Source organism: Haliotis rubra, unplaced genomic scaffold (assembly GCF_003918875.1).
Source record: "Haliotis rubra isolate DU_JTF1 unplaced genomic scaffold, ASM391887v1 Scf278, whole genome shotgun sequence".
Lineage (NCBI taxonomy): Eukaryota > Metazoa > Mollusca > Gastropoda > Lepetellida > Haliotidae > Haliotis > Haliotis rubra.
Window position 1 is genome coordinate 71,078 of NW_025766869.1, and position 24,729 is coordinate 95,806.

The window sequence follows — 24,729 nt, forward strand, 5'->3', positions numbered from 1 at the left end:
GGAAGAAAAGAAGGGCGGATGGTGGGATATTATAGTCTTGCAGTTGTCAGCAATGTCAGTCAATAAGCAACCGCCAGTCCCAGGAAGCACACTGACCAACAGTGGAGAGGTAATCATTGGTGGATAGGTCACAAACAGGTTGTTGGATGCAGGATTTCACCAGCATGTATATAGAAGGCAGGCGGTGTGACAGAAGACGAGGGGAACTGCTTGTGGGTGACACTGAATGTGCCGAAATGTTCAAATGTATAGAAGAAGCAGTCAATAATGAAGCCGCCATTGTCGCCAATCCGCTTGTATTCAAGACGGAGAACTGCGGGTCTTAATTTGCAGACTGACATACCATTGCATACTTATCACACGATACGTATTTTTGACTGTTGACATTGGACCGTCATGAAGAGGAATGTGGCTGGAATTATTGTTATAGCTCTGGATAATTATATATGGATGGAAGTAGTTCGCATATAAAGGCCTTTTGTAATGAAATAAACCACATTAATTTTACAACCATAATAATACACAATTGTTTAGGATATATATACAGTTGTCACATCCAATGTCTTACTTCACTTGATGAGCCGGCAATTCCTTGTCTATGATGCTTAGATAATTAGCAATATTTGTATCTACATCAAGAAACCCTTGGAAGGTTTGCCTACCTGCTTCAGTTGAGGTCTTATCAAGTCTTTCCTTGATGAATGGCTGATTTGTGTCGAGGACAGCACAGAGTGTCTTGTAACCTTCTACTCCCTTCTTTTTAAGCGTCTCCAACACCATCTCACATTTCTCTGTTCCAGCTTGTCTACATCTATCATAGTCTGCCTGTGTTAAGACACACTTCTCATACAAGGCATCCAGTACAGGGCCGACCTGAAGGTTCTCCTCCAGATACTTATGATTCTTCTGCAGGATAACGATGTGGGAAAGGTCCATTCTGTATTCCAGGTGGTTTGTATCTGTGACAGGAAAATCACATGTTATCAATAACACTTATGTGTGGAGCATGCAGTGAAGCAACTGATTCAATATTCGTTGGGCTTGAGTTCGAAATGAAACATTGTCAACATCAACGAAAAACATGGTTGCTGAAACACACCAGCACCATGTTTCATTCAAACGTTGCCTAAAGCTGCATGGAAAGTCTGTCTTCAACATGGACAAGGCTGTTGTGTTTGGGCGTTTGAATCAAACATAGTGCTGGTGTGTTTCAGCTGCTTTTATACGCTATTTATATACTCGGCGCAAGGAATTAAGGTCGGGGGAGCAAGAAGGCCAGTCCATTCTCCTAATGCCCCTTTTGGTGAACGAAGCCGTTGACGACGTGTCCACGGTACGGTCGAGCGTTATCATTCTGGAGGATTGGGGCACCTATGTAGTGACGTTTGGTCCTCATGAATGGTACCACAATTAGAGCCACTATCTCATCTCTATAGCTCAGTGCAGTGAGGTTTCCCACAATAACGTGTAATCGTGTCCTTGCTGTAGCTGTAATTCCACCCCAGACAACTATGTAAACTACACCGAATCGGTTATTGGCCGCAACAGCAGCATCTGCAAAACGTTCCCGACGTCGTCTGTAGATTTTCCTTCGCACATCATGAAATGAAAGATTAAACCGGCTTTCATCTGTAAACAACACTGAGAACTACTGACATAGTACCATAGTAAACGTGCTTGGCGGTGACGTGCTGTCAGTGGTGGACGAACAGCTGGAACACTGAAACGGAGACCAGCTGAACGTAACCTGCTTCTTACTGTTGTCTGACACGTTGGTGGCGTTAAAGAGTTCATCACTCAACTGGCGTGACCTCAGAAATCAAGGTTGACGAGGTAACGGTGTTGTCTTTGTGTGGTAACCCTAAGACACCCAGGTCTTTGGGCATAAGGTCTCTGTCACATTATGTAATTACACAGACAGGCAGGTGTGATACTTGAACACATGACATGTTATGATGTCTGTTGATTGCAAAATGTTATACACAAAAAATGAGCATGTATTTACAAAACCCAACATCTCTATATATACACACACAATGAGCCGTGCAGGAGGCATCTGCTAATGAACCAGCCGTTACACTTGAGTGCACACCCACCCGCTCTGATTGGGTTTGGTATCCCGGCTGCTTCGTTTCGAGGGCGGTAAACCCAAGTACAAAATATTGCACTTTTGATTTGCGATTATACGCTTATAATTGTGTTTATTTGTTTTTTTCATAATCAGCAATGCATATTATATGTCATGAAGAAGTGATAATTGTGTTTTAACTATGTTTGATTTTTTGGTTGCATGTGACCTTTAACATATTAATGGATATAGGGTCTGTATGTCTCGCGAGGTGCTACTTCCGGTAGTATCCGGCGATATGCGAGACGGGGCCCAGGTTACTTGCGGTACTATATTCCCGGTGACACGCGTATATTCAAGAACCAGTTTTGGTTACAAATTGCGCGACCGCCAAATATGACTTTACTAGACCGAACCAAGTGTACGTTGTTTGTCACCGGTCTCCCGACCATTTACTTTAAACGTCATACTGGAAGTTATGTATTCCACAATTTGCCATCACTGGTCATCTGATAATCTTTTCTTACCATAGAGGCAGAAAAACGATTGAACCATGAAATACTGACTTGTGGCACGTGCACAAACAGCTCTTATGAAATATGCTGGGTTTTTCTTCTGGACATGCTCCACAGGGTGTATCTGTCAGAATACAAGTACACTGGCAATATTTTCGTAAATGAACATTTACACAATCTCAACTTGAACATAGTTCGCGGTTAGCGGTTAAAATAAACTCCCGGGTAGAAGAAAGTGTAGGTCCACTTTCATTATCAACAAAACAATTAAACACGGTAGGGGTGGAATTGTGACAGATTGTTAAATTGTGTGTCGACAATTAATGTCGATAGCACAATACCGTGGAGGACGGTATGAGTCAATAACGTGTATGACATCCTCCCATGTCAATACATACCTGGATACGGCTTATCATTGACGTAGTAAAACGTTTAATAAAATTAGCAGGTTGCCATTCTTGTCTATGTGCACGTCCCAGCTCTTGTCGGTCTTGTGGAATTGGTCGACGACATCTGATTTGTCTGTCCAGGTGGTCCCACAAGCGTCCAATCGGATTCATGTCTGGTGAGCAAGCTGGCCAGGGTAAAACGTCAGCGTTGTTCTGTTGTAAAAAGTGCCGCGTTGCTCTTGCAGTGTGAGGCCTCGCCTTGTCGTGTTGAAAAACTTGATGAATATACTGACGAGCGTTCAGATTTCCATTTATGATGACCAGATGTGTTTTTACATCATCAACGATGACACCCCATACCAAGACGCCATCGCCACCTTAAGGATGGACCTCCCGTATACACTGGGGTGTTATACGCTCACCACGACGCCTGTATAAATGTTCCCTGCCATCTGTTCGATACAGACTGAAGCGGCTTTCATCTGTGAACAACACCCTCTGCCAATTACGGACTGGTCACCTGTTCACTCGTCGTGTCCGCTGCAGTCTGTTACTGCGATGCTGAGGGGTCAAAGAAATGCCACGAAAGGGACGGTAAGCACAAATTCCCGCTGCACGTAATCTCCTTGACACTGAACGTCCACTGATGCGGTGACCAAGTGCCGTTTGGGTTTCTGAGATAAATCGTGTTTTTTCACTTCACCCGTGTTTTTTCACTTCGGGGCCTGTCCTCCCAGTCTGTCTGAGACGATGGATAAGTCTGAACACTGTCAGTGGTGTGCAGTGGAACGTCCTCGCTATGTGGACGTGCAACCCAGTCCGTCTGTAACGATAGAGAAATCTGGACACTGTCAGTGGTGTCCTCGCTATGTGGACGTGCGTTTCGCCCATCTGGGCCATCCCTACTGCTCGTTCTCTTTCTTCCTGGGTTAATCTTGGCATTTTTTCTGTGTGATTTTATATGCAGTGATATTGAAGTGTTCGACAAGCTCATATATACTGATTTTTCGCACGATCCGACCAATGCATGTGTTTTGCACGTGTTTCGTGTTTCTGAGATTAGGGGCCACAAACTGCGCTTTGGCGATTTGTTTCGTGCATCACAAACAATGGCAATCATTATCAAGCACATTTACATCAAATTTGATGGTGAACGTCCAAACCGTAGCGATTTGAAAAACCTATCCTTTCTAAAACCGTGCCCTGGAGCTTGGATATGACACAGGAGGACACCACCACACAGCGAGTTATAGTTCAGTGACATGTTCGAGTTACCCATTGCTCAACCTTCATGTGCACTGACAGTTGCATATTGATATGCAGTGAACTCCACATGTAAGGTATATGTATGGTGGGGTCGCCAACAGTAAACCCAGTTGAAGAGCTGCATTTGACAAATGTATGTTTCTCTAATTAGGGATCCTGGACCAAGCGTATATGTACATCCTGTGGATGACTGTACAATAACCCTCTATGTACGACATGCGGCATCCTTACACAGGGGGCGGTGGGGTAGCCAAGTGGTTAAAGCGTTGGCTCGTCACGCCGAAAACCCGGGTTCGAATCCCCACATGGGTACAATGTGTGAAGCCCATTTCTGGTGTCCCCTGTCGTGATGTTGCTGGAATGTTGCTAAAAGCGGCGTCAAACCAAACTCAGTCAGTCAGTCCTTACACAGAGGGAACAGTCCTAACAAAATTGCTTAAGGGAGAATACGAGACATTTGCAATAATTTGCTGGGTTAAAGATAGCGTCATCAGAAACATATGCCCAAATTTTCAATTAAAAAAATATGAATATTAATGTTTTAATAGTGAAAATAGTTTGTTATCTTAGCTTCGGCGATTAAGCATATTCCTCTTGAATTTACGTGACCTTTCCGCTCGTGATGTCATATGTGACTGGAGGGCGCCATATTGCCGAAGACCAAGCGCTTCAGTAATACAAATCGTTTTTTTCAATGGTACGATGGTGTATAGTTGCATTGGGATGGACGGCATCATTGAACTATGGAAAGAGCCACCTTTTCTTCTGTTTTTACGGAAAAATCAAGATTTAGGCCGTAGTTCCTATCTTTTCGAGTGGGGTGCACATGACACTGACAGTGATATGCACACATGCGGTTTGAAAATTCAAAAGCTATGCTGAAGGAAGCATTACCCACGAGATTCATTACACTACATCATTCCATGTTACAACTTATTGTCAGTGGTATTTTTAACATAGATAAAAACAAGTCCGATTGTGATGAAATAGGGTAATAATAATTAATAATAATAATAATTAGTCAATTTATATTGCGCTAAATCCACACCGACAGCATGCTCATAGCGCAGACAAGATAGAATTTAGGAGTCACTTTTAAAACACAGAGAAAAGGTATGTCTTTAGGTTTGATTTGAAACATGTGACTGTTGGGCTTGTTCTAAGGTGAGCTGGTAGCTCATTCAAGTTCATCGCGGCCGCCACTTGAAAGGAACGAAAACCATAGGATTTCAACTTCCATTTTTGAATGTGAAGTAAGTTTTTGTCACTGGAGAGAAGCTGTCTGCATGGAAGGAATGGTTTGAACAGTTCTTTGAGATAGGCTGGAGCAGTGCCTAGTATGCACTGGTAGACACGGGTTAAAACTTTAAAGTTCACTCTAGCTCTTATGGGCAACCAGTGTAACTGTTTTAGAATAGGGGTCATGCTTGAGAATTTTGGTGCTTTGTTCACAATACGTGCTGCAATATTTGCTATGCGTTGCAGACGGCTTAAGAGCTCTTGTGAGATGTTTAAAAGCAAGCTATTACAATAGTCTATTCTGGAAAGAATGAAGGAAGGAATAAGGGCAGCTGTAGAACATTCAGTCAGTAGATGTCGTATTTTTCCGTTGGTCCGGATATGATGATAACATGACTTGCAGATCTCCGATACTTGTCTTTCCATTGAAAGGTCTGACTGTAAGTATACTCCTAGATCTTTAACAGAGGTTGAGAAGTAAATCTCTGTTTCCCCAATAGTGAGATGGCTGATGTTCACCTTTGACGCACGGGCTTCAGGGCCTACAGGCATAGCCTCTGTCTGGTCCTCATTTAGTTTAGGCATGTTGTCATTCATCCATGACTTTACTGAAGAGCAGCAATCCTCAAGATTGGTCAATGGTGATGTGTCACTGGCTGAGAGAAAGCTGTCAACCATCTGGGTGTCGTCAGCATATAGGTGATGCAGTACCTGGTGATTGCTCATAACCTGCTCCAGCTACCTGGTATAAAGGGTGAAAAGTAACGGTCCCAGCACAGAGCCCTGCGGTACTCCGTAGTCAACTGTGACAGTGGAGGAATGAGACGTCTTGATGACTAATGACTGTTTTCGGTCAGTCACATAGGACCGAAACCAGGACAAAACGGTCTCTCCAATTCCATACTCATCTGATAGCCACTGTAGCAGTTTCTGGTGATCAACAGTATCAAACGCTGCTGAGAGATCTCGCAGAACTAATACTGCAACTTTGCCGTTATCCACTGCTTGCTGAAGATCATCCAGTACTCTGCGGAGGGCAGTTTCCGTGGTGTGGACTTTTCGATAGGTTGACTGAAACTTTGCTATAAGATTGTTTTGCTCCAGGAAATCCAAAAGCTGTGCATTCACAGCTTTTTCGAGGATTTTCGACAGGAAGGACAAACTAGAAACTGGTCGATAATGTTTCAAAGTATTTTTGTCCAGGTTAGCTTTTTTAATCAGAGGTTTCACTGCTGCCTGTTTGAAAGCATTTCACACATCAACACTAATGTTTATGATCCTGGTAATGACAGGGAGGAGGACATCCAGGAGCCCCAGGAGCACATTTGTCGGGACTGGGTCCAACTCGCAAGTAGTATTCTTGGAGTCTGTTATTAGATAGACTCAGATCCTGGTTTTCACTTAAGGGTTGAAATTTGCACATCCTGCATCCAGTAGATATCTGCTCTCCCGATATATTCTGATCACTTGGAACGAAGGCTTTTCTAATAGTAGTTACCTTCTCAGTGAAAAATTCATTGAAATCCTCTGCCAAGGATTCATCACTATCGGCATCAGGAAGTGTAAAGTCTTTTTCTTTCCCAAGAAGCTTGGACATATGGGTCCACAGAGCTTTTGGCTTGTTAAGATTTGACAGAATGGTTTCATTGTGATACTTTTGCTTACAGCAGCGAATTGCTATGTTTACATTATCACGCTCCTGCTTGTATAGTTCTCTGTGAACACTGAGTCTTGACTTTCGCCATCTTCTTTCAGCGATCCGCCGTGACTGTTTAGCTTCTCGTATTTCCTCACAGGACCATGGGTTAGTGGACCTACAGCGAACTGTCTTCATGACTGGAGGTGCATGTTTGTCCAGAAGGTCTGCAAGTATAGAGTTGTACATGTCCGTCAATAAATGTACATCTTTTGGAGTATTTGTCACAAGCTCACTGTCACGGAGATCCTTCTTGAAGGCATCCATGTTAATAGCCTTGACATTGCGGCACAATACAGATTTCCTTAATGCTGGGAGTTGCATTAAACAAACATTAAATCCAATCCAAAAATGGTCTGACATGAGGCGATTTTCGACTACAATATTTTCCGAGTCCCGAGTGATAATCCAATCAATATTTCGACCACTTTTATGAGTACCTTGTGACACATGCTGTTTAAAGCCATTTGCCTTAAGAGTTAAAATACATTTCTTGACATCTGGCTTATTCGGCTCATCAAAATGAGTATTGAAATCACCCAATACAATGATTGAACCTTTTTTAGTGTTCAATGTCTCTATTAGAAGTAAAAAGGCATTATGGAACTGAGACATGGTAAGCCTATTTGTCTTCGATGGTGGGGGTCTGTAAATACACACCATCCTGGTAGATCTGCTTTCAGCTGTAATAACCATCTCTATCTGTTCCAATGAACTTGAAACAGTGGTAGGAGTACAGAGTTCAATATTCAGACTCTGTTTAGCTATAACTGCAACACCTCCTCCCATGGCTAATAGCCGTGGTACCTGTTTGAGTTCGTAGCCCTTTGGAACTAGATCAACTAAGACAGTTTCATCACCAGCTGGTTTTAACCAGGTTTCAGTCAAAAACAAGAGGTCCAAGTCGTCGTCAAGCACAGTATCTGAGATTTCCAACGCCTTGTTCCTGACAGACTGGGCATTCCACAGCGCAGCTTTCAAATAGTTTGGTTTCTGGTGAACTGGTTTGATATTTTTCTTGTTAGTATTGGCACTTGGTTTGCTGTTTTCTTTGTTATCATCAGCTGAAAAATCTTCAGTATTAAGTCTTGTTTTTCTTTGTTTCCTTTTCCCACTTCGCTTGCCCCGCTTGGTAGCCTTTCTACTGCATATACCAGCTCGACGAAAATTACGCAATAATTGTAAAGGAATCTTGTCAGGGACACCAGGCCTGACTAGGCTGAGAAGCTGGTATTTTGTAGAGGTGATTGTCATCGCTGATTGCTCTGGGAGTCCTAGGAGTGAGTACAAGCTCACCATTCACAAGCACAAATGTGAAAATCACAAAATATGTGAAGTTTAAACGTTCAAAAGTCAGCATTTTAGATATAATCCACACATGAAACTTTCACATGATGATTCTGATAATACTGTGTCAATACTGACAGAAACTTGTGATAGTAGTCCAATTAGAAACTGACTTATTTTGAAAAATGTGAGAGAGCCCAAAACACATGCTGCCAGTCAAGGCGCAATCTACGAGTCGAATTGCCCCAGCAATTTTGTCGATCACGTGATCTTTGCATTGAAGTTTTCTTCATATGCACGTGTTTGCATTGGCCTCAAGAATTGAAAAACACACTTTTAAACCACAGTTCTAACGGTACTTGAAATGCCACGATTGTCAAACGTGCAACGTGAACGTGCCGTTAGCATGTTGCAAGCAGGAAGATTAGTTATTGACGTCGTACTGTGTATGACTTGCGAGGTCGTCTACAGCAAACTGGCACCACTTCTGATCGGGTGGCATCGGGTCGGGTCGTCCACGTGTGACGTCAAATCGTCCTACGTCACCTACGTGACAGATTTCTGCCAGCTACACGAACCAGGGCTTAGATGTTTAGAGGTCGACTGCCCTCACAGACCATTCGAAATCGGTTGCGGGCTGCCAATCTCCATTCTCGACGTCCATATCGTGGGCCAATATTGACGCCGTTTCATCAACGTCAACGTCTGCTGTGGGGCCAACGTCACCTCCGATGGACCCAGAGAGACTGGAATTGAGTCGTCTTTAGCGATGAATCCCCAGGTTTACCCTCAGATTCGCGGACGGCAGGCATAGAGTCTGGAGACGACGTCGTGAACGGTATGCCCAATGTTGTGTACAGGAAGTCGACAGATTCGGAGGTGGAAGTTGCATGGTGAGGGGGTGCTGTCTGTGGGGACAACCGTTCCTGACTTCTGGTCATCCGTGGAAACCTCACAGCTGCTGCTTACCCCGACCAGGCGCTCACCCCTGAACTCGTTCCTTTCATGGCGGCTCATGGCCCAGGTCTACAGTTCCAGCATGATAATGCTCGGCCGCATACCGCGATGTTGACACAAAATTTCCTTCAAAACGCTGCAATCAACGTCATGGACTGGCCATCGAGGTCCCCTGACCTTAATCCAATAGAGCACGTTTTGGATGCACTTGGGAGAAGGCTTCGTGGTCTTAGGAACCAACCTTAGAATTTGCAGGAACTTGGCGCTGCCTTGCAAGAGCAATGGCGCAGAATCCCCAACCACGTGTTCACAAGCATCAGGCAGTTGATGAGGAGCTGTGGTGGCAGTGGTGAATGCGCGGGACGGCCATACACGATATTGAACTGAGAAATTTCACATTTCTATTCTTGTGATTTGACATTCTTTATACCCATGTTTTGGAACGGCTGTGTAGCCTAATGGAACTGATTATGGCACTGTCAGTGTATTGAGTACATCACACAGATCTCAGCAATGAAATAATAACAATTTAACCATCTTACCATCTCTTGTTCTTTTATAGTGCCCTGAAGAAAGAATGAGAAGTTTCTTTTTTGACTCAGTATATAAGCTATATATATAGTTATAGGTTTACTAATGGAACATTTATGAAAAATATTATTTCCTATAAACTTTTATATGAAGTACATAATATCAAGGTTGTCAAAAACTATGCATTTATGGTATATTTTTTAACATATTTAAATAAATTTGGCCAAAATAAGGTCAATGACCAAATTTGCAGAGGATTTTGTAGCTAGGGCAGTTCGAATGGTACCCAAGAGATATATATTGTCAAAATCAGTAAGAGATTTCACATGACCTTGAAAAGTTTCGCTCTAACGTTTGTTCCGGTTTTGAGCCTTAAATGCTATAGTGTATCTGAAAAATTGAGGATACAACGGAATATCATGAAGTACATGTAATATTGTTTTCCATTTTGTTCAATTACGCACGTCGGCATCAGACTCGCTATATGTCAAAATAGTGTGTGTCGTGAAAGTTGTTCTGTATTCTCATTGGCTGACAAGATGTCATTCTAAGGTTATGACCGAGCACCATAACTATTTACATAAGCAAAAACTAGTGAAATATACATTGTCTTGACTAGTATTTTATAATTCACTAGTTTTCGGGGAATAATTTAACTGCGTCTCTTATATTATCTCTGCTCGACCAGGCTATGATATTGTATGGAAACTTGATACGTTATTAATGATGACAAGATCCTAATTTGTTTCAACAAAATACTTCCAATGTAATTTTTATAGCAGATCATTTCTATTTTCCCCCCTCTGAAGCACTATCATTTCTTTATATTGTAGACACCCTACAGTCACCTATTTAACACAGAAAGAACTGCAATCACATTTTTTTTAAAATGGTTTCTTAGGGATTGGTCGTATATTTATAGGGGTGGGCGTGCTGGTTGGACAGTATCACATTTTGCTAACTAAATAACAGACTGAAGTAATATTCCTGAAATATTATATGATCTATTCTTAAAATTATCTTGACATCAAGTGGGTGGCTCTGGCTCCGTTTCACTTGATTCTTCTTTTTCATCTTCACGAGAATATTGTCATGCAAGATGTAAAATCGGATCGTATTGATACGGTGTAACATCCATTTCAAAAATGACATAAGGAACACCTTTTATTGCTTCAGAACTCACTCACTCACTGTTAATTTGCGAGGCAAAATCAAAGAGGAAGCTATCAGCAATAGGCACATATGACGTCATGTCACGTGATAACCCCTGTGCTCATTAACTGTCGGGTGTTTCCATAATAGGCGGAAATATGAGTACGTTTTTTGTTTACTGCCATTTTACAAACTTTTGTGAAATTTTAGTAACGGAAGGTGACTTTTAGAATGTTATTTTCCAAACATCCAAAATTAAATTACGTTAGTATTCTCTTTTTACTCTAGCTTGGCAAATTAAAGAAAATAAAAAAGAACATTATTAGCCAACCGCATCCCACCTGATCTATGGTCGTCGTTTGCTGCAGGTACACTGAATATACTTCATACTCAGGCTAGTTGCTTTCTGTAGAATGGGGAACGGTGTTGTCGGTACGGCCTTCTGGTCCTCTGTGTCCAGCCAGAATGAAATATCGAATATGAAGATTAACTCATAGTACAAAGTCTAAATACATGCGACGTAGTTACAAACAACACATCACATTTCCCTGAAATCTATCGTCTCGGTGCAGCCAGACATGATTTTCAGGTTACAGTTATCAGTTATATTAGGGAGCCAAAGTAGATCAGCGTTATCAGTATGAAATGCAGTTTGCTAGTACATCACACTAAACTTGACAATACAGACAGCCTAGCGCTTGTGTCATCCAGTCTTCATGTGCGAATTACTAACCTTGACAACACCGAGGACTTTATGCTTAGGTTTTGGATTCTCCATGAGGCAAACATGAGCCTAATGCTGGTCATATGCACGGACTTTTAATGGTAAAAATAATCATAATAATACACTACTCTTTCCCCCCAAAAGGAGATTTGAGTGATCCCTAAAACATCCGCCTATCACATGTTTGAATACTCAATAAAAAATATTCAAAGGGTGTTTGACAAACCTCGTGTCATCTTACAACTCTTCTAATGACATACTTTTCAGAGAGCAGAAGAAGTCAAGGATCACCTTCTTGTGATTAGAAGTGGCTCAAGCACATCACCGCATTTATTTATCGGTGATGCATGTCAACACTCATAATGAAAGCAAGGAATTTCACACCTATTGTAAGCGTGCCAAGGCTGTTGGACAGAATCTGAAATGTGAGGTTGATTTTGTTGACGGTGATGTACTGCTGGATAGTACAGCGGTGGGAGGAAACCAGGTGAAATCATTCACCAATTCTGCACAGAGTCGGCCATTTGTGGAGAAGCTTTCTGAGAAACTATTGCATCGTGTGTACATGCAGTATGTGGAACAGAATAGCAATTCAACCGACTCCTTCGTTTGGATGAAGACGGATGGTTTTAAATGTGAAACTGAGGGCTACCTTTTATCTGCTCGGGACCAGTCACTTCCCACTCGCAATCGCCTAAATGGGATTCTAAAAGAAAATGTGTCGACTGTGTACTGAATTTACTGTGACTGTCCAACACCTTGTCAGTGGATGCCCTTCCTTGGCACAAACGGCCAAAAGACATGATGGCATGGTTCGTTGCTTCTACTATCGTCTGAGACATGCCTGTGGCTTTGACCCTGAGGTGCATCCAAGGTACGACCCTGAACATATCCCAGGTGTCATTGAAAATGAAGCTTTCAAACTTCTGTGGAATAGGCCCATATAAAACCTCAGACGAATTCCAGCCAGCAAACCTGACCTTGTCCTATTTGATAAAGCTAATGAATTTATTTATTTCATTGAATTTTCTTTCCCTATTCACAGCAACGTGATTGGCGAGATTCAGGAAAAGCATGCTAAAAATGCGGACCTCGCCTTTGAAATGTCTTGCTTACACCCCAAGTACACTGTCGTCAGACTCCCAACAGTTCTCGATGCCCTTGGTTTGCTACCTCCTGAAGTCTTGGCAAAGATCAGGAGAGTGCCCGGGTTCTCCGAGCACAACCCTTCTGACAATCTGGGTAATCCAGAAGGCTGCAGTGTTGGGGAGTCTACATATTCTCCGGAAAGTTATTGATGGGTTCAACTGGGAGAAGTCCTATTCGCTGTCTGGGCTGCATGTAGATAGACAAGGGCCCTGAGCTGACGATGAGCCTTACCAGCCTGACTGTGCTAGAATCACCCGAAACCTCTCTGCTGCATTTTCATCTTGATCTGTATACAATAATAATTATAATAACAGTCCATATATATTGCGCATTTATCCATGCACACTGCATGCTCGCAGCGCTGGCATATTACCCTGGTCAACGTGTACAGAACACTCCCTGTGGAGAATACAACCAGTCGCCTATTAGGCGCTCAAGGTTAAACTTCAGACAACCATCGTATCATACCAGTGCCACCTTTCACAACACTAAGGTGGTCGTAGGTCACGAAGGTAACTTTAGTGCAATGTTAAAGAATGGGAGTTTAGGTTAACCTTAGTGAAAAGAGCCACAGGTTCCTAATTTACAGCTGGGTGGACAGAGGCACATTTCGAACTAGCCCCTTACCCAAGGTGACACCACAAGTCTCTCATCTCATGTTTCAGTGTGGGCAGGACTGAAGTCCTAGAAAATCCCAGGAGTCAAGCTGCCAAACACGGTCACCATCATAGACCAGTCCGTGTCCAACGTTGCTTAACGTCAACTGATTTGTGACCTGAGTTCTAAGGACAGGACCACACACCACCACAATCTGTATAATAATGGACATGTATAATGCTCCTGTATCCACGCACGTGTGCAAGCTCATGGCGCTACAATAAAAATCACTGAGAGTCTGACGCTTGTGTTTTGTGCAGTCCTCCTGTGTGACACAGTAACTTTGACAAGACCTATAGCCTAAAGCGTGTTTTGTCTACCCTTCACATGTGACACAGAGACTTTGAAAATACCGATAGCTTAAAGCTTGTTTTGTCCAGACTTCTCATGTGATACAGTGACTTTGACAATACCTATAGCCAAAGGCTTGTTTTATCTAGTCTTCCTGTGTGAAACACTTACTTTGGCAGCACCTATAGCCAAAAGCGTGTTTTGTACACACTTCACATGTGACACAGTGACTTTGACAATAGCGATAGCTTAAAGCTTGTTTTGTCTAAACTTCACATGTGACACAGCGACTTTGACAATACCTATAGCCAAAGGCTTGTTTTATCTAGTCTTCCTGTGTGAAAATCTTACTTTGGCAGCACCTATAGCCAAAAGATTGCTTTGTCTAAACTTCACATGTGACACCGTAACATTGACAATACCTGTAGCCAAAAGCTTGTTTTATCTAGTCTTCCTTTGTGAGACACTTACTTTGGCAACACCTATAGACAAAAGCTTGTTTTGTCTAAACTTCACATGTGACACCGTAACATTGACAATACCTGTAGCCAAAAGCTTGTTTTATCTAGTCTTCCTTTGTGAGACACTTACTTTGGCAACACCTATAGACAAAAGCTTGTTTTGTCTAAACTTCACATGTGACACTGTAACATTGACAATACTTGTAGCCAAAAGCTTGTTTTATTGTGCGTGGCCAGCAGCTGTGACACGGCTCCCATGCACTCGCGTCCGGGAACGATTTGCAATACGTCAGGCCAGGTCAAGCAACTGCGTTTGTATATTTAAGAATTGAATGTCAGTTTGTGTGTTTGCACTGAAAAATGAACGATGTCAAAGCGGTGTTCAAACTCGTGTGAACGAGCGAGTTTCAATTCTTATAATTTCGCACTTTGAAGTTTACACATACGTTTTCCACCCACTTGTAGATGATCATTGTTTAGTGTGTTTTAATACCTGTAAAATGTTGTAATGCCATTTGGTTCAAGAACGTACGTATTGCAGAAATGTTTGTATACACAGCGATTTTGTTTTACACATGTATCCCAAAACCCTTGAAGAAATAGTTCTCAAAGTATTCGATCTTTAAAATATAACAACAAATTCGTTATGAGGTTTGAAACTGCTTTAATACGTATAATCAGTAACAGTATCAAACAGAAACAAACATCAGAAGCAATAACAATTCCATTTTAACAAACTGGCATTGTACCTTTTCACTTGTAAATACCTTGTTTGACCGCGTAATAATACACTGATCGACTTCGAAGTTGTGCGGCGTGGCGAATAGGTAACAAATCTTGTTGTATTCTATTTATTTGTTATTGTTTATTGTGAAATTTATTGAGCAGTTGTTAAACGGAACCCGTGACAGAAAACCGCCGGATGAACCCTCAAACTGCGAGACGTTAAACTCCTGTGAAAAGGAATAATGTTCGGCAATCCGTTTGGTAGTGACATTGCCAAACTTGGGGTGACTTGAAACAGGTTCGTTCGCGAAATTTGCATCACCAATTATTGGGGGTCCTTGAAACCGAAGCGAAAAACGTTCACACACGTATGAACTTTGTTTACACAAGTATGAACGAATAGAGGGGTTCAAGAGTAATGAACCTTGAAATTTAGATCACATGACCGCTCTCTCAACCAACCAACGTTCGGGAATCTGTGTAAACTTGAAAGCACGAAATTATGTGGGAATGAGCATCCTTGAAGTTTGAACACCGCTTTGACATCGTTCATTTTTCAGTGCAAACACACAAACTGACATTCAATTCTTAAGAAAACGGGCCGGTTGAATTTGATGTGGCTTTTGTTCATGTGCAGCGCTGCCAAGCCATTATCAAATAGCTTGCTTCGGTTGAATGCTGGGCTGGCTATAAGTTTCCTGTTTTTCTTCCTCGCTCGATCTTACTAGCTTCACGTTAACATGTTTTCTCAAAGTCACCATCATCTTGGCAAACACCGAGTTGTACATGAGCTTGTACAAGTTTTTCTCAAAATCGCTGGTGGCCAGCGTAAATCCATGTTTAGTTTGATTTTGATTTCCGGTGAGCAGGTAGAATTCTAGCATGGCGTCGTCGACGTTCTTAAACGTTTTCACGGCGCGAGTTGGTTGTGGATGAAATCGGTTCTCTGCACACGTTTTTTGGCGTAATCGGCTTGAGCTGCCTGCAGTTTCTCCATGGCCAAATCGTGATGTTCGGAGTGTATTCCAGTGCGTTTTCATAGCGCTCGATGGCACTTCGCAGATCGACCAGAGAAGCGATGGCATCCTCGCTTCGGATCTAGCTTGAATTCACCCAAATTCATACGCACGCCAACCGTGCGGATTGTTTACTGCATTCCACGCCTTGTCCTGCGGAATCGGAGCGCTGATCAAAATGCGTCTGATCTGATAGTACACGTGAAACAAGAATATGGACTAACTCAGCTGATCACGACGAGGGTCGTTCAAGGTCATGCCATATCCCGTCATCGCGCACCACACGGTGAAATTAAATTGATTCTGCCAGAACTGCATCGGGTTGTTAAACCAAGCGTGCACCGTTTTCACATTCGCCACCGAAAACCTGTAATTTTTAAACATAATGATGAACCGAGCTTGCATCGACCACGAAATTTTCATTTGCGTGAAATCTAAAGCGTTTACGTTATCGCTTTTAGAATAAAACATTCCCGGTTTGTTACATATTGAATTATTATTATTTTGTATACATATATTTTCAATCTGTACCTGACGCTTCCGGGAATACCGAGCGGAGAGTCAGTTCAACTGCTGCACGTGATTGATAACATGTTGGGTCAGCTCGAAGTCATGCTCTGCAATGTCACCTACTACTACTATATACGTGCAAATAAACGGAAAAGTATGCCGTATCGATCAGTATAAAAAGTCAAATGTTGTGTTTAATTTTTATCTTTTGTTTTTACCTGGAAAAGAGGAAATCTTCATGCCACGATAATCGAAACATCGCCTTTGGCCGCCTTGAAGCTGGGGAGTCACAATCTGCTATTATTCGACATTTCAACGTTCATCAAAGTACCGTATCTCACCTTTGGGGTCGTTTTCTGCACACCAATTCCGCCCCAAATCGCCTGAGAAGCGGCCCTCCCAGGGTTACCACCCAAGCCCAGGATTGCTACATCCGGGCTGCTCATTTGTTGTCATCGTCTTGCCACAGCCATGGAGACTGCACAACGCATCCCTGGTTTGAGAAGAATTTCCGGCAAAAATATCAGGAATCGATTGCGTTAAGATGGGATTTAACCAAGGAGGCCAGATGTCGCCCCTGTTTTCAGAGACTTCCACCTGAGCAATCGCTTGTGGTGGTGTCGTCGAGTCTGGAACTGGAACCTTAAAAACTAGAGGCGAGTCAGGTTCAGTGATGAATCACGATTTCTTCTTCACTGGCCAGATGAGGCAGCAGGTTTTAACGTCGGAGAAATGAACATTTTGCCCCTAATTGCATTCGACACATCGACAGATTCGGTGGAGGCAGTGTCACGGTGTAGCGTACGATACCCAGCGCACAAACATCTGATTTAGTGGTGGTTCAGGGGAATTTGACAGCAAATGGGTATATCAATGAAGTCCTTGCACGTCACATGCTTCCATTTATGGACCGACATACATCACTCGTCACAGTCCTCTACCTTGCCAATTCTAACGTCAATGTCTTGCCATGGGTTCCCGATCTCCAAAACTAAACCCGATAGAACACCTACGGGATGAACTCGATTGACGTGAACGTCAACATCAAAACACTTCCACAACTGGCCATCGCAATGCCGGACGAGTGTGGAAGAATTCCGCAAGAGTGGCTTTTACGACTTATCCAGTCTATGCCGGGACAGTGCCGAGCAGTAATTGCTGCCAATGGTGACTATACAAAATACTGACTTTGACGACATCTGGTGGACTGAAACACAACAATAAAAGCTGCTGCTGTGTTTTTCACCTTTTTACTATTGAAATTACATGGAATAATTGCTCTTAAACTAACGCAATAAATTCTTCTAAAATGGCTTATGCGTTTCCTATTGTGAAGAGTATTCATTCGTAGTTACTGGCCAGCATACATTTACGATCTGGAAAGGTTCACACATTCATATCAGCGACAGAATCATGGTTGTTGAAAGAAAATGAAGGACTGGATATAATGCTGCTTTGAAAAGTTGTTCATGTTCACTTATATCACAGTATGCTAGCTTAGTCTTACACATTTTGGAAAAACCCATAAGCTTGGGTATTTTGGTGACAAACTGAGAATCATAATGTTAGATTCAAACCTATGATTAGAGAAATTGTAGCATCACAGATTAGATGGGTGTACGACGCCAATCAACATAAATACACAGCCTGATGTGGTACGACACAAGGTTATGTCATAAAAACCTGCTATTTGTAAGTGAGCTGATAAGATATGTGTGCACACTGTAGCCTGGAAATACCACATGACCTGCCAAGTAATAGATACAGGACGAGCGTCAGAACACTATCAAGATCGTAACGTATTGTTACAGGAACAAAGGGCGAACGAAGCTGATAACGTTCTTACACGAGTTTATTTATGTATATCAAGTAATCAAGTTGCACGAACTAAAAACTGCCGATTGACCCATCACAGACGCCCAATTACATCCACAGCAGATTACACGATTTCATCTATAACTGTATATTATATCTGTAACTACTCCAACATGCCCGTATCATTCTGTATCAAGCGCTTCTCACTTGTCATGTGACTGTCAGGGTTCTCAAGTATCATGAAGTATGAGAATGTTGTGCCTATATACGTTATCAGCATATACAGTAGTTCACATGATGACAAAATAGAGACCACCCATAAGTCCATAGTGTTTGCTTGTGCTCAAACACACACTAACGTGCTTAACATTAATCTAATTATGAATCTGGAAAGGCATAATAAGTTCTTCATGTGAGTGCATATAACATTATGCATTCATATTACTCGGAGACCAGGCTGAGAACTCTGCATCATTTTTACCACAGCGAGGAGACAGTGTTGATAGCCTTGGCATTCTGTACCGTTTTGGTATCGGCAACTTAAGTCAACAGAAATCAGTTAATATGTATTACCACTGGCCAACCAAGGTAATAAACTTAACTCTCAGTTTAGAGAGTTTTACTTGGGTCAGCAAAGATTCGTCTTGAATTTGGAATCGTAAGTAGAATATTGACTGCCGAAGTACAGATCCACACTGTCAGAGTCTGGCATAGTGGCAGGTAAGATCATACTGTGACCATACAATTTTGTACTATGGCCAACACCAAATGACCCAACAATATTTTCAATAAACGTTTTGAAGGCTATTTATTCAATCCCTAAGACGAGTAACTGATAAAACGTTAGTTTAAGGGATTCCCATTTAAACATTTTTGGCTACATTAGACATTTTGGACTTTGACTTTGACTTTAAAGTTCCTGCCTTCTAAAAACATAGCTAAAATCGGGGGAGTGAGTTTAGTTTTACGCCGAACTCATAATATTCCAGGTATATGGCGGGTGGTCTGTAAATTATCGAGTCTGGATCAGACAATTCAGTGATCACCAGCATGAGCATCGATCTACGCAATTGGGATACGATGACCAAGTCAGCGAACCTGACCTGCCGATACCGTTAGTCGCCTCTTACGACAAGCATGGGTTACTGAAGATGAATTCTAACCCGGATCTTCACGGGTGAAAAAGAAATCAGGCATGCGGTCTGACTCTTGCATAATGCCATACAGAGAGAGATATCTTCCAAATCGCCTGGGCCAAGAATGGGTAGATGAAAGCAGTGGAATGCCAATGACGCTTTCTTTCAAGGCGCGTCTAGTTCAGATCCGAGGCCTGAATCTCAGAGATGCGTGAAACTGAAGCGAGAACTTTTTTCCAGGGGAGATCAGGTGACTGAGAACCACAGAAAGGTGCCTAGACTAAGGCATAGTCTCTGAATTTATATACACTCAGCAACAAACGTTCTTGTTGCCCATGCTTGCCCATGCTTCTTGTAACCCATGCTTGTCGTAAGAGGCCATTCAAAGTGATCTAGCAGAATAATACGAAACCAAATGCAAGACAAATACATTTAATGTACAGAACAGACATCTGGCCTGTGAATGTTAATCATACTCTTGCATTAGACACGTTTGTAAATGATAAGATGGCCATGTGAATGTTGTCAGGCTAAAAACTCAGTTTACACTCTAATACTGGGTATGACCACCAGTGGTGGACGGCCACTGCGGGGATTGTCTCTGACGTGATTGGTTTGCTGATCCCGATGCCAGAAGTCCCGTACAGTGTTCCCATGGACATTAAATCAACGAGCAACTTCCCGTTGTGCGGTTCCGGCTTGGAGCATACCAAGTGCTTGCCACCGTTCATTTTCAGAAAGCCTTGGCATCAGAAGGTTTTCTTCTGGTTCAAAATTAGTTACAAACAAAACCCATTTAAATTGAAAAGATCCCAAGGGACACCAGATACTCAGAACCTGGGGAAATCTAGACTTGCTTCGTTTAAGAATTTAGCATTGCAGCGAGGGCTAAGTAGTTGGGAAAATAATGTGTTTCAGGGACTGTGAGACAGTCTAAAAGGTCCCGAGCTGGAGTTCTAAATTTGGCAGACTGGTCAGTAGGCTTGTTGGATCGAAGTTGACACTGAAGTTCAGGAACTGCAGGAATTATGTTTTCTTTGGCCGCAGCCAGGACAGAGTTGATGGTTGAGAGATAATCAGAAAGAAGACAAGTTTTCCTGAAAATATGACGAAGGTGTAAGTAATTAGCAAAAATGGGTACCGAAAGTGTAGTCGGTAGGCAGGGGAAATACCCGCACTTGCAGTACTCCTTGAACGTCTTGATAGAGCGTATAAAGGATGTGCGAAGTGAATAGGTTTAGCAACAATCTTGGACTAACTCCATGGCTATGAGAGATTTCTGAAGATACACCAACCATGTATGCAGAGTCTTTGGATGTCAGTCGAGGAGGTTGGATTATGGCTGGATCAACTGATAGTCACTTGATGGTAAAGACAGAGGATTGTGGGACATGTGTGATTTACGAAACACATCCCGAAGGGCACGACCAAGATCGGATGAATTCGTTTGGTTGACTGGAGTTTGTGTAGAACCTGAGCAAGAGCCTGAAGGAACGAATAATTTGGACTGCCAAATAATGTATACAAATACATTACAAAAACTTCCCATGGGGCTCTTGTGTTATCGTGAAATATTCTTTGACTTTAGGGAGGCTGTCTGCACTTATCAGGGACAAAGAAGAGAATTAATTCAGTGGGAAGTCGAGCAAGGTAAGACGCACATTGTTCGAGGGCCTACTAACGACAACCAGGACAGGGTTGTATTAGTGTGAGGTGGTGGTAAAATCTGGAAACGTTTTGTTCAGCAGGGAGATACGGATTCGGGGAAGTGCCTCTTTGACTGATAACAACAACGAGTCTGGAAGCGTGTTGCTCAGTAGCGAGTCGCGTTTTCAGACAAGGCAAGACAAGGCCGGGTTGCAAACCTAAACAAACCCACATGGGTTTCCAATTAGTTTCCCATTGGCTACCCATCAGCAGTGTAGATGTTATCTGCCCATGAGTAACAGGACTGTACCGACTATGGGTGTCTGGCAAGAGCCTGGCGATGTCAAAGATTAACCTATGAATTTACTACTAAATGAACATGTGCCTTATAGTTAACGTCCGACAACCCTTTCACAACATATTTTGATGTATAAAGAGAATAATTTGATTAGCATGTATGGAATTTCAATATTTACTTATTTTCTGAAAATAATAATAATGATAATAATAATAAGTCCATTTGTATAGCGCCCTATATCCAATCACCAACTGGTTGCCCATGGCGCTAACTATATACATATTTACAATAGGAGTTCATTTAGAAGTCATAGTGCTTCTTGAACAGGAAAGTTTTTAGGTTAGACTGGAAGCTGGCTATTGAGGGGGATTCTTTGAGAGACACGTGCAGATTGTTCCAGAGGATAGCTGACAAGTAGGAAAAACGTCGGTGACCATATGTCTTCAGACGTGCATTTGGGATGATGAGCAGCGACTGATTGGCTGATCTCAGAGTCCTGGTTGGAACATACTCCCTTACAAGACTAGAGAGATATGATGGAGTTGCGTTGTTAAGACATCTGTAAGTAAAATCTTCAACATGGTGATGTCAGCATAAAATAGGTGTACGGCCTAACCTAGCACAGCATGGAGTCAGAGGAGTGGGGAGGGGATAATTTTATCAGTCTCCCTGAAATATGAAACCCTGAATGAAACTTTCAGCCAACTCACAGGCTTGTTTCTATGGAAACGCACCTCCCCTGGCCACCTCATTGATACAGTGGGAAATTCAAATCTGGATTTGAAAAGAAAAAATCAAACTATATCTCTTTTAGTCTGTCTGCATACATACATTTTACAGTGAACCTTCATAACATACTTCTTTACACTATGGCTTAATTTCATTATGAACAGGTAAGTCAATTTTGTGATACTTCATGGAATGTACTTGAATACTGCATTGCTGTGCATTGAAAGACATCTTTAACAAGGCAATGAGGCCACACCTATCTTTGTATAGGTGTGAACCCTGGCCTTTAACTGTACTACCAAATTCATAGTTCTACTCTTACTCCAAATGCATGCATATAATGGAGAAGATAACCTTCTCACTTTTTCCCCTGTCTCCCCTTCCCCACACCCCGACCCCACCTATTGCCTTTCTTTTTAACTACAAACATTAACCATTATTTATTTATACTTCTTGCTGTCAGTTTAGTCATACTTACAATTATCTCATGCCCTCATTTATTAATTGCTGTTGATCACTGAATTGCTTTGTTTAGGCTCGATTATTTTCGAACAAACAAGCAAAAATCATCGTCACCACCATTAACTTTCAACCCTAACTAATTTTATGGGTCACGTTACGTAACTGGACAAAACACTGAAATGGTAATGGCTGCAAGTTTTACAAGAATTGTGAATACACCCTATATTCACAGACAGAAACTTAACTTGAAATACGTTTCGCCACCTAGCCTATGAACTTCTGTTCTACTACGGGCGACGGGGTATCCTGGTGGTGAATGCTGAGGAAGACCCGGGTTCCATTCCCCACATGGGTACAATGCGTGAAGCCCATTTCTGGTGTGACATTGCTAGAATATTACTAGCAAAAACGACATAAAACCAGACTCACTTACTCACACACTCAATATTCTAAGAATCGACTAACCGGATATTGTGGTCATTTTCGCAAATTTGATTGATGTTTGTCAACATATACTGACTGCTTTGGTGGACGCTGGAGATGTCAGTCAATGGACTGACTGGTCCAAATTCAATTATAGGCATACCGGTGTCATAAAGTTGGAATTTAGTGTCGCATAGAGCATTGTATACGTATAGCAGGGAATATCGATGTGTGTGTTGTAGTCCAGAGAGTGCGTGCGGGAGTGCGTGCGTGCATGATTGAGTAGGAGTGCGTTCGTGCATGCGTGAGTGAGTGACTGACCGAGTATCAGTTATTGACCGAGTGACGGAGTTACTGTGCGAGTGAGTGAGTGTGTGAGTAACTTAGTGACTGAGCGAGTAACTGACTGAGTGATTGATTGAGTGACTGACTGAGTGATTGACTGATTGACTGAGTGACTGGGTGACTGAGTAACTGAGTGAGTGACTTAGTGACTGAGTGATTGAGTGACTGCGCGAGTGACTAACTGAGTAACTGGATGACTGATTGAGTGACTGACTGAGTGACTAAGCAATTGAGTGAGTGAGTGAGTGAGTTACTGACTGATTGAGTGACTGACTGAGTGACTAAGCAATTGAGTGAGTGAGTGAGTGAGTTACTGACTGAGTGAGTGAGTGAGTGAGTGAGTGACTGACTGACTGACTGACTGATTGACTGACTGACTGACTGACTGACTGACTGACTGACTGACTGACTGACTGACTGAGTGACTGGGTGACTGAGCGAGTGATTGACTGAGTGGCTGAGTGACTGAGCGAGTGACTGGGTCATTGATTTCGTAACTGACTGAGTGACTGAGTAACTGAGCGAGTAACTGACTGAGTGAGTACAGTGTATGAAATAAGCCAAAATCCAACCAGACATCAGGGCTGGTAACTTTAAAATGTTTCCAGCCCAAAATGGAATCAACCAGACCACATATGGTGAAGATGCATGGAAAATCTAATTTTTTTACGAGACCCTCGGGCTGGCTATCTGTAAATTTAGACCGTGCGTCAGAAATCTAGACCGTCTCGGGCGGTCGGACGGGCCTTATTTCATAAACTGCTGAGTGACTGAGAAATATGCCAATGTCGTAGTTTGACAGCTGATACATGCTGGACCAGATCTACACAGTATGTGTCAGGGGGTAGACATATAACTGGAACGCCGTGTGGGTTGGTTAAACATTAGTGGTATACACGTACGAGTTCACATTTACACTTGACTCCAAGTCTCAGTATAGCAGACAGCTCCCCATTGCCCTCGACGGAATCTTAAAGAACACATATCAATACAATCCTAACAATATTACAATACTGTTTTGCAATACATAAGCCTATAACGTAATAGTCCTTTTGAAATCGGTAGTTTCTTATCGAAAGACTAGATACTATGTGACGGGAAATGTGTCTATAAAATATAATTAACAGAAGAAACGATATTTAAACTACAACTAGAAATAATACAATATGCAGGATGTATAAGAGGAGTGCCTCTGTTTTGCGGGGCGTTGTCATTCTTGAAAGGCAGAGTGTTATGATAC

General features: G+C 42.3%; 1 protein-coding gene and 1 long non-coding RNA gene across 7 annotated transcripts in view; both read right to left on the bottom strand.

Moving 5' to 3' along the window:
* Positions 1-24,729, bottom strand: part of LOC124280998 (transcription intermediary factor 1-beta-like) — a 64,254-nt gene that overhangs the window by 8,156 nt on the left and 31,369 nt on the right. The window contains exon 1 of one of the 6 annotated variants that reach the window (XM_046717010.1): positions 663-953. The exons of the other annotated variants lie outside the window; for them this stretch is intronic. Coding sequence (XP_046572966.1) covers positions 663-936 — 274 coding nt within the window. The 5' untranslated portion in view covers positions 937-953. Of the gene's footprint in view, positions 1-662; positions 954-24,729 lie in introns of those variants that run through there. 6 annotated transcript variants of the gene reach the window in all.
* On the bottom strand, positions 3,407-23,109 carry LOC124281000. The gene is made up of 3 exons (XR_006899813.1): positions 23,013-23,109; positions 9,918-9,923; positions 3,407-3,417 (listed from the first exon to the last, which is right to left on the bottom strand). It is a non-coding gene; the product is annotated as an uncharacterized LOC124281000 (long non-coding RNA).